Here is a 10,835-nt window from a genome sequence, read left to right on the forward strand (position 1 = left end):
CTCCCTCCTCCTATTCTGTCTGCACAACAAGGCAGGTTAAGTGGAGAGGGTGTGACTGGCCCAGGGGAAGAGGCAGTGATGGTGGCAGCCACAGCCAGATTTAAAAAGTCACTAAACAGAATCACGGAGGTATATCAGAGGCTGCTCATCATGGGGATTAGAAGGAGCCTCCACATTCAGAGGCAGTCAACCTCTGAATGCCAATGCCAGGAGGAACCATGCTGGTGTGTGGGGGGGGGGGGCGATGACAACATTACAGCACGTTATAGTACATCTATAACTTTTGACACATTTCCAGGCAAGGGTTGCGAGAAAAAGGAGGCTGAAAAGAATCAATTGTTGTATGCTTGCTTACCAGCTCATCTGTGCCGTTTCTCAGCAAGGTGGCCACAGATGTTAAATATACATCTTTCCCCTGTAAAAACAGGCCCTTTGCCAGGAAAAGGATTCGGACCTTGAGAAATCCCTCTTGCAAAAAAGCCGCATTGTCATTTGGACCCCGGTCCCACCCCCCGTGAGAACGTCCTCCAAACAACCAGCTGGGGAAGTTCATCTCCTTCGATAACCTCCTCTTTTGCAGGAACGCTATTTAAGCGGTCGAAACCTTGCACTTTCAGGTTCTCCCTGAAGACAAAAATCAACCCACCCGGCATACGCTTTCCAAGAGGTAAAACAGTTTCCTTCTCTTTTTAAAAACCCTCGTTTGAGCCTCTCCTGAAAAAGAGAGGCGGTAGCGGGTCAAAGAAGGGAGTGACATTCATAAGAAGTCAGCGGTTGGGGGAGGAGAAAGGGAACTGTTTTAGCAGGACCCACAATGGCTGTCATTAAGACGGATGCTGTTTCCAGGAGATTGTTTCCTTCTGATAAATCTGGAAAGCTGTTAAGATCACTGGTTGGATTGGCTGCATGATTCTGTGGTAGGAAACCAAAACAGAAACTGGGGAACAGGCTGTGTGGCTCAATGGGAAAACATCTGCTTTGCCTGCAGAAGGTCGCAGGTTCAATCCCAGGCATCTCCAGTTAAAAAAGGTCAGGCAGCAGGGGATGGGAAAGACGGAGACACTGGACGGCAGCTGCCACTCTGAGCAGGCAGCACTGCCTTTGGCGGGCTGAAATTCTGACTGTCTACCTACCGGACATGACACATGAGGCTGCCAATAAATCAAGGCTGGTATTGTCTACTTAGATTGTCAGCAGCTTTCCAGGGTCTAAGACAGAGATGTTTCCAGCCATCGACCACCTGCAGATGCCAGGGCCTGACCTCTGCATGCCTAGCAGAGGCACTTCATGGCCCCTCCCCAGGTCTCAGGCTGAGGTCTTTCCCATCACCTGGGCCGTTTAAAGTGAAGAAGCTGGGGACTGAACCTGGGACCTTCTGCAGGCCAAGCAGAGCTTTATAGAATCATAGAGTGGGAAGGGACCTCCAGGGCCATCTAGTCCAACCCCCTGCAGAATGCAGGGAATTCAAAACTACCTGTCCAACACAGTGACCCCAATTCCATGCCCAGAATATGCTCTTCTGCCCACCCACTGACAATCTGCCTAAGTTCATAGGATCAGCATTTCTGTTAGATGGCTCTCCAGCGTCTGCTTTAAAATCTCCAAGGATGGAGAACCCACCACCTCCCGAGGAAGCCTGTTCCACTGAGGAACCGCTCTAACGGTCAGGAACTTCTTCCAAGGAGCTACAGCCCTTCCCTCTCCGCACACAAAGCAGCCAGTGGCAAGAGATCTTTAAATCTTCCCCTGAGACTGCTGGAAGCGAGGGTGAGCCAGGATGTAGCACGTGCTACGGGCATCGCGCTTCCAAGGCCCCGCATAGTATCTTCCCCCCCATGGTTCAGGTCTGTGTCTCCTCCCCTCCTTTCCCTCTTTAAGGATCCCCGGAGTGACACCCCTTTCCTCTGCCCCTGGGCTGGCTGTTCATGCAGCAATTGTATTCTGCCAGGGCCCCGTGAATCCTTAAACTGGTTCTGGTGTTACAGGCCCTGCAGATCCTCAAACCACTCCTGGGTTGGGCAGCTGGTGACTTTTCTGGTATTTATCAATGCTTATCTTCACTTTGCAGCTTGTTATGCTATATCTTCCCCTTCTGCTCAGCCGGCTCACTCTGAACAATTAAGCCCCCTGAGAATAAATCATGGGGGTAGGGGAAGAGACAGAGAACAGCTGCCCAGTGGGTATGACCCCCACCCCCCTCTAGTTTTCCCTGCCAGGAATGATGTTGATGTTGATTTTATCCGTTCAGTCGTGTCCGACCCTTGGCAATTCTGTAGGAAAGTCTTCGCCATGCGCCCCTGTCTCTAACTGCTTCTTTTAGTTGGTTCATGGTCATCCCTTATCGGCTTTGATCGTGTTGAGCCAGCGGATTCTTTGGCGATCACGTTTCCTTTTGCTGCTGACCATGCCGAGCATTAATGATTTCTCCAACGAGTTTGATTACACGATGTGTCCAAAGTATGTGAGCTTTATTTTCCCTTCTATTTTCCCTTCTAATATTTTTCACATTATTTTCCCTTCTAATGACATAGTTGGTTTGCGCTTGTTCCTCTCTAAAACTATCTCGTTGGTAACTTTGGCTGACCATGGTATTCACAGCATTTGTCTGCCAGGAATGCCAACATCCAAAGGTCATCAAAACCTGGACCTTTCAAGAAATTAATGTCATAAGTTTAGAATTTATATACTAATATATGCTTTGAGCCTCTTGTGGCGCAGAGTGGTAAAGCAGCAGGCTTGCTGTCTGAAGCTCTGCCCATGAGGCTGGGAGTTCGATCCCAGCAGCCGGCTCAAGGTTGACTCAGCCTTCCATCCTTCCGAGGTCGGTAAAATGAGTACCCAGCTTGCTTGCTGGGGGGTAAACGGTAATGACTGGGGAAGGCACTGGCAAACCACCCCGTATTGAGTCTGCCATGAAAATGCTGGAGGGCGTCACCCCAAGGGTCAGACATGACCCGGTGCTTGCACAGGGGATACCTTTACCTTTACCTTTATATGCTTTGATAACTATCAATAGAACTAAAAACTGTACAACTACTAATTTTTAACTCAAAGCTTCCAGTGCCTCATTCTCCCTCACTATTATCTTTTAATAGCTGTTGAGAGTGTTGGCCTAGTATTTGGGAGATGCGGGTTCAGATCTCACAGTCTCTCAGTGCAGCTTCATCAGGTTGTTGTGAGATTAAAGAGGAGAAGAAAACAAAGCTACTTTGGTTCCCATAGGGGAGAAAAGGGGGGGGGGGTACAAATGAATATTTAAAAATATAATAAAATATAAAAAATGCTATGGGAGCCCACAGCATGGCTAGATATCAGGAAAAAGTTTTTCACAGTCAGAGTAGTTCAGCAGTGGAATGGGCTGCCTAAGGAGGTGGTGAGCTCCCCTTCACTGGCGGTCTTCAAGCAAAGGTTGGATACACACTTTTCTTGGATGCTTTAGGATGCTCTGGGCTGATCCTGCGTTGAGCAGGGGGTTGGACTAGATGGCCTGTGTGGCCCCTTCCAACTCTATGATTCTATGATTCTATGATTCTATGGTTGAATGAGGCACCACCTGACTTATAAAGTGCTGAAATCTTTGCCCCTGGGCTATTTTTTCATTTATAATTATTTTGAATCTGAAACTGACAGTACAAGAACCCCTCAGTCTAACCATGCCGTGGGCCCTCTAAGATTTTAAAAAGTCTTCAAATTGGCGGTACTGTCCTTGTAGCCGCCACAGAGAAAGTGTCACATCTAGATTGGCCCTTGGAAAAGAGAAGGACAAAAATAATCCAGCCAGGACAACCGCCTGCCCCAAATACACACCCTCCCACCTCCGGAAGCCACATGTTGTTGAATTTGTGCTTTTTGCCTCTCTTAAGGGTCGGTGTCCACCATGTTGTTGCTGCTTCTTTTCGTCTGTGTGGGCTGGCACACCACTCCAGGGGAGGCAGAGGTGGTGGAATCGTTCGAAGATACCTGCCCCCAGTTTTTCTTCAGAGAGACCCCTCCACGAATCGGACTCACGGCCTCCTACATGGTTCCAATCTGCCAGCGTTACAAAAACCAGTACCGTTACGCAACGCTGTACGACCAAGAAAACCGCATTCCCGTCTATTCGGCCTACATCTACAACCCTGGGCAGGGAAAGAGACCAAGTAACTGGATGGTGGAACCTCAGGTAAGACGGGGAAGGTGTGCCTTAAGCCTTGGCACACCTCTGGCTGGTCCCTGCCCGGATAGACTTCCCAACCTCCAGGAGGTATCTGGAGACCTTCTGCTATTACAATTCCAGATGATTAAGATCAGCCCCCCCCCCCTGAAGAGAATGGCTACTTTGAAAGGTGGACTTTATGGCATTATATGCAGCTGAATGGCTGGGGAAGGCACTGGCAAACCACCCCAAATTGAGTCTGCCATGAAAACGCTGGAGGGCGTCACCCCAAGGGTCAGACATGACTCGGTGCTTGCACAGGGGATACCTTTACCTTTACCTTTATGCAGCTGAAGTCCCTCCCCTCCCAACCCCCAGAAGACTCTCCCCTACTACGAGCCAGAGTTTGGATTTCTGCCCCCCAAACTCCTCAGACTGTCCCTGTTTTGTTCTCCTGCGTTGTCACAACTGTTCTCCACTGAATCCAGATTCTCCTTCAATCTCTCCGGCTTGAGTGTCTCTCAGCTGACTGACTGGCTCTTTCAAACTAGCTCCCACCTGACTAGACTAGACAGTAAAGTACGCTGACTATGCCGGGCATTAAGCCTTTATAGGCTGGGATCTTCATGGAAAGAATTAAACCTTGCATTTATTATTCTTCACTTCTCTTTTTCTGGGTTCCGTCTCATTAGCAAATATTCTTGCAGAATTAGTGTTGTTGTTTTTGTTGTTATTATTAATTGGATTTATATCTCGCCGCTCTTGGAGACTGGCTTGCGGCGGGGTACAAAAATCAATCCAGACAACAAACCCCATAAAATATCCATTAAAACCCCAGTCAATACAATGTTGTAATATTGAATGGGCCAGTAGAGGGAGCCAGACATGTTCAGAACTAATATACACCTGTTGTTACCTGTCGCTCCTAAAAGCACCATTTTGGTAACTAGAGGTCAATAATCCTAGTCTTATAAAGGTTTTAGACTAATTATGGATTTATAATGTTTTTGCTGTAATTAGGATGCATTTTAACTGTGCTGCTGCCCACCACAAGATGCTAAGGGAGGGGCAGAATATAAATCAAATAAATAATAATACGAAGAAGAAAGCCCCAGGAAGTGAAAGGCAAGGAACATAAGAAAGCAGAAAAGCTCTTACACTCCACTGTTATTTTAACTCTGGTTCTCTGTGACTCTCCTGTTGTCCAGCTTGGTGTAGTGGTTAAGAGTGTGGAGGTACATTTGATTCTGCACTCCTCCACATGCAGCCAGCTGGGTGACCTTGGGCTTCTCACAGCACTGATAAAGCTGTTCTGATCAAGCAGTAATACCAGGACCTTTGGGAAGAGAAAAGAAGCACAGAAGAACCAACTCTTCTTTTTCAGTATTCTCAGCTCTCTCAGCCTTCACAGGGTGTCTGTGGTGGGGAGAGGAAAGGGAAGGCGACTGTAAGCCGCTTTGAGACTCCTTCGGGTAGAGAAAAGTGGCATATAAGAACCAACTCTTCTTCTTCTTCAGTACTATCAGGGCTCTCTCAGCCTCACCTCCCTCACAGGGTGTCTGTTGTGGGGAGAGGAAGGGAAGGCGACTGTAAGCCGCTTTGAGACTCCTTCGGGTACAGAAAAGTGGCATATAAGAACCAACTCTTCTTCTTCTTCAGTACTATCAGGGCTCTCTCAGCCTCACCTCCCTCACAGGGTGTCTGTTGTGGGGAGAGGAAAGGGAAGGCGACTGTAAGCCGCTTTGAGACTCCTTCGGGTACAGAAAAGTGGCATATAAGAACCAACTCTTCTTCTTCTTCAGTACTATCAGGGCTCTCTCAGCCTCACCTCCCTCACAGGATGTCTGTTGTGGGGGGAGGAAAGGGAAGGCAATTGGAAGTCACTTTGAGAGTCCTTCCGGTAGACAAAAGCGGCATATAAGAACCAACTCTTCTTCTTCGTCTTCTTTTTCAAAGCTTGTCGATTTATGGTTGCAACCAGAAATGACTTCTGAAGGGGCCCTCCTCCAAAAATCCCGTACCACGAAGGCTGCGCTTGAGGAAAGCCAGGCTGTCCTGCAAGATTACAAGAACCTGATCGATTACAACCGGGGCCACCTGAATCCCAACAGTCACCAGCCTGACCCAGAAGCCAAAAAGTCCACCTTCACCTTGACCAACATCGTGCCTCAGTTTATCAAGCTCAACGGCGGCACCTGGAACAACTATGAGCAGCAGACGATGCAGAGGAACACCCAAGGGTGCAAGGAAACCTTTGCCGTGGTGGGGGCGGTGCCGGGGAACAACTACATAGCCGGCGGGAGGGTGAACAAACCCAGCCACGTCTGGTCTGCGGCCTGCTGTTACATAGACAACAACCACCTGAGGTCCTGGGGTATCATCGCCACGAATGATAAGGACCAGGTAGAAGAGCTCACCTTGGGTCAGCTGGAGGAGAAACTGGCTGAGCTGTATCAGCGGAACAGCATCTCGCTCTTTCACAGTGACTGCCCCCGTCAATAAGACACTGGCCGTGACCTTCAAGAGCTAACAAGCTCCGTACGGGGTTGCCAACTTCCAGGGGCTACCCGGAAAGCTCCCGTTCTTACAGAACATCTTCAGATGACCAAGATCAGTTCCCTTGGAGAAAAAAATCTACCAACCAAGATTCTGGCCCCTTATGTGGAACATCCACGTAAGGGGTGAGAATCCTTGTTCCCTGCCCCCTCCCTCCTCCCCCCACTCCCCATCCCCTCTCCTTAACTGCTGGCTGTGCTGTCCCCGCCCTGCCAGTCTCCTGAGGCTGCCCCCACCCTCCGGAGGGAGCAGCCTTGGAAGACTGGTGGTGGCTATGATGCCAGAGCATTGAGCATGCCTTAGTGCTTTTGCTCCGCTGTCCATTTACTGGCACGGTCCCTGTGGGCAGGATTCTACGGATGTCATGTCCATAGACATCCGTTTGGGGGACCGCGACAGTAGATGTTCCACATCAAAATGGCTGCCTTGGCAGATTGACTCTGTGGGGTTATGCTCTGTTAAGTTTCCGCCTCTCCCCATACTCTGCTCTCCACTCAAGAAACCTCCAGGTATCTCCCAACACAGAGCTTTGTCCCAGAGCTTACATTAACCCAATTTGTAGGTCTCCTCTTCTCAAAGCTGTTGGTGTCAAATATCTCAAGCTGAAGCCTGAGATCCAAATGGAGGGATGGGGCTGGCTAATGTCCCTGCTCTGGATCTATGGTTACCAACTCAGGGTTGGGATATTCCTGGAGAATTTGGAGGTGGAGCCTGGGATGGGCAAAGGTTGGGGAGGGAAAGGGACCTTTGCTGGCTACAATACCATAGACACCACCCTTCAAAGTTGCCATTTTTGCCTGGGGAACTGATGTCTGTAGTCTAGGGATGCCAGCCTCCAGGAGGGACCTGGGGATCCCCTGGAATTGCAGTGCATCTTCAGACTACTGCCCTCTGTTGATGAGCTGTAACCCTGGAGGTCCCCAGGCTGCATATGGACGTTAACAAACAAGCTCCACAAGTAAAGTCAATAAATCACATCCTCTTTTCTTCAAAAAATGAAGTATGCCAGAATAGAGCTCGGTTATTACACGTTTTCAGACGTACGTTCTTCAGTGGCAAATCAACTGGAAATAGGACAAAGATCTTTTTAATTTTCATGCAGGACCAGTATTAGGTTGGGGGACAAGCAACCGTGGCAGCAGCCTAGAAACTGCGCATATCCGCCCCCTTGCTTGCCCCCTGAAACAAATTGGAATAAGATTCTATTCTATATATTTTCTGAAGAATTTTCTCTTGAACTGCGCTGTGAAGATTGCTACGAATCTCGGTCCTGTATGAACGTTGAAAAAAATATTTGTAATATTTCTAGTTGAGTTGCCACTGAAGAAAATACGTTCGAAAGTGCTTAATATCTGGTCCGCATTCTGGCATACTTTATTTTTTGAATTAAAGGGGGCTTTTTTTTGTTGACTTTACTTGCATAGCCCACTTGTTGGTTTGTTTGTTTGCTTCCTACAAGTCTGACAAGTCCTCTTCACTTTTGCATGGGGAAGTTAGCAACCATATCCAGGTTCCTTTGCAATATTTTTATGGCCAATAAACCAAGATATTAGCATTTCCCCCCAGCATTCCTCCCACAATTCCTTGTAGGCAGAAGTATTCCGGTGCCTAGAGAGAGTTCCCATGCTCTTCAGGCTTCCTTGCGCACAGGGGTGTGACCTGAATAAGGAGGCATGTATGTGAGGGAGCTTAGATGCAGGGGTGCCAACTTCCAGGTGGGGCCTGGAGATCTCCGAGTATTTCAGCTGATCTCCAGATGACCAAAATCAGTCCCCCTGGAGGAAATAGATGATTTGGAGCAGGGGTAGTCAAACTGCGGCCCTCCAGATGTCCATGGACTACAATTCCCACAAGCCGCTGCCAGCAAATGCTGGCAGGGGCTCGTGGGAATTGTAGTCCAAGGACATCTGGAGGGCCGCAGTTTGACTACCCCTGATTTGAAGGGTGGGCTCTACGGCAGGACAGCCTGACTGAAGACCCTCCCCTCCCCAAACATCACTTTGCCCCAAAGGTCCATCCCCAAATCCAGAGCTGGCAATCTGACTTTAAACAGCACACTGGATAACGTTGCCAGCTCTGGGTTGGGAAATTTTTGAAAACTGTGGAGGTAAGGTGGTATTTGGGAAGAGGAGGGACATTGCTGGAGAACAATGTCATAGAGTTCACCCCCCAAAGCAGCCATTTTCTCCAGGAGAACTGATCTCTGTTATCTGGAAGCCAGTTGCCATTCCAGATCTCCAGGCAACACCTGGGGGTTGGTAACCCTCCCACTGGAGCACTCAGAAAGCTCTCTGGATCAGAGCAGGGCATGGGATTGGAGTGGGGGGGGAAGCTCTACTATTTCTCCGCTTTTATTTTGTTATCTGTCAAATTGAACCGCTTACCAGCCTACCTCACAGGGCTGTTGGGAGCTCACACACAATAAAGACTGTAAAGCATTTTGCAGGCCTGTGTATGTCTCGCACATGATTAATGGCAGGCTGATGGCTGAATGCAGATAAGAGGAGGCCAGCCTAGAAACCACCCCCCCCCCCGGCTCATAGGTTCTTCCCATGGATATGGGGCCAGATTACTCCCATTTTAGAGGACTGCAGGGAATTCCCCGTCTGGGGGCTGCATCCCACCCTCCAAGAGTATGAGGAGGACGCATCTCACTGTGAAATGTCCTGTTTCTTTTCTTTTTCTCCACTTTCCCCTTCCGGGGAACTTAAGCTAATGTCTCTAATTGACGTAATCCACCCTCAGGTTTTGGAGAAGGGAGAAATATAAAGATAATAACTATTGTATCTGATTCTCCCTCCTCCTATTCTGTCTTCACAACAAGGCAGGTTAAGTGGAGAGGGTGTGACTGGCCCAGGGGAAGAGGCAGTGATGGTGGCAGCCACAGCCAGGTTTAAAAAGTCACTAAACATAATCAGAGGCTGCTCATCATGGGGATTAGAAGGAGCCTCCACATTCAGAGGCAGTCAACCTCTGAATCCCAGTGCCAGTGTAACCTATTCAGTTTAAACAACAATATCAAAAATAATTTCTTTGTATTTCAAAAAGAAATCTATGACCGTGTGATCCCATCTTGTGACTCTTGCATTTATGAAAATAACTATAACCCAACTTCAAGAGATATCATCTTTGGAACAATATTCAACACATCTAACAACAACCATCTTTGGAACAATATTCAACACATCTCACAGCAACCAAGAGTTAACAATTTAGGCCTGTTGTATTCGGGCAGACCTTCTGACCTCTGTTAAGGCAGTCCCTTGAAGAAGCACCAACTTGCAGCTGGGCTGTCTTGGAAGATCTTCTGTCCCTCACAGAAGTCTCTGCTATCTTTGCATTCACATGGAAGGCATCAGGAGACAAACAGCAGCAGAATCCCTCGAATGTTAATAGATAGTTTTCAAACAAAGGAGTGATTCTGAGGGGAGAGGGCTTCTCCTTACAGCTTCTGGCTAATAGCATATAACCTTCATTTCCAATAATCCCAGCAGCAGTCAAAATCCAGAACAACAGACAATTGATATAAACACAATCCCACCTTCCAGTAATTAGTATAATAACCTTTCCTACCTAAAATATTAATAGACTAGCTTCAAAGCCCGTTCATAAGAACGGGCTTTGAAAGGGCCCGCTCTGCTGTGGCTGTTTCCCTGTGGCACACCAAGTGTGCCTGAAGCGACCCTCAGCCCCCTGCCCCCCCAGTGAGCCCACGGCTTCCCTGTAGCCAGGTGTGCTTGGTGGGCCGTGGGGAAACCATCCCCGGCCCCCTTTCCCCCAACGAGGGGGGCTTCCCCAGGTGCGTGGCCTCCTCACTGGAGGGCCCGTGGTCCACGTGGTGTCTGGGTGGCACAGCCATCCAATCCGGATTGGACCATGTGCTCGGCTCCTGGAGGCGGGCACTCCAGGGGCTGGCCCAATCTGAAGACACTCAGCTTTACTGGGCACATCCAGATTGGCCCGCTGATCTGGACATCACCCGGGCGGGGTGGCTGTCCGGGACCGGACAGGGCCGCCTACATGGCCCTTTCAATATTATTTGAGGGCCTATGGTTAAGATATTTTTTATACAAAGGAGTGCTTCTGAGGGGAGAGGGCTTCTCCTTACAGCTTTAGGCCTCCAGTCTTTCTGGGGAAATTGCGC

General features: G+C 48.9%; 1 protein-coding gene across 1 annotated transcript; it reads left to right on the forward strand.

Annotated features, from left to right (window-relative positions):
• The first annotated feature begins 572 nt into the window (after positions 1–572).
• LOC143838640 (endonuclease domain-containing 1 protein-like) lies at positions 573–8,491 on the forward strand. The gene is made up of 3 exons (XM_077340337.1): positions 573–667; positions 3,864–4,162; positions 6,092–8,491. The coding sequence occupies exons 2-3, from the start codon at positions 3,878–3,880 to the stop codon at positions 6,635–6,637; spliced, it is 831 nt and encodes a 276-aa protein (XP_077196452.1). The 5' UTR covers positions 573–667; positions 3,864–3,877; the 3' UTR covers positions 6,638–8,491.
• The last annotated feature ends 2,344 nt before the right edge of the window (positions 8,492–10,835 follow it).

The sequence above is a fragment of the Paroedura picta genome, chromosome 5 (genome assembly GCF_049243985.1).
Source record: "Paroedura picta isolate Pp20150507F chromosome 5, Ppicta_v3.0, whole genome shotgun sequence".
Taxonomy (NCBI): Eukaryota; Metazoa; Chordata; class Lepidosauria; order Squamata; family Gekkonidae; genus Paroedura; species Paroedura picta.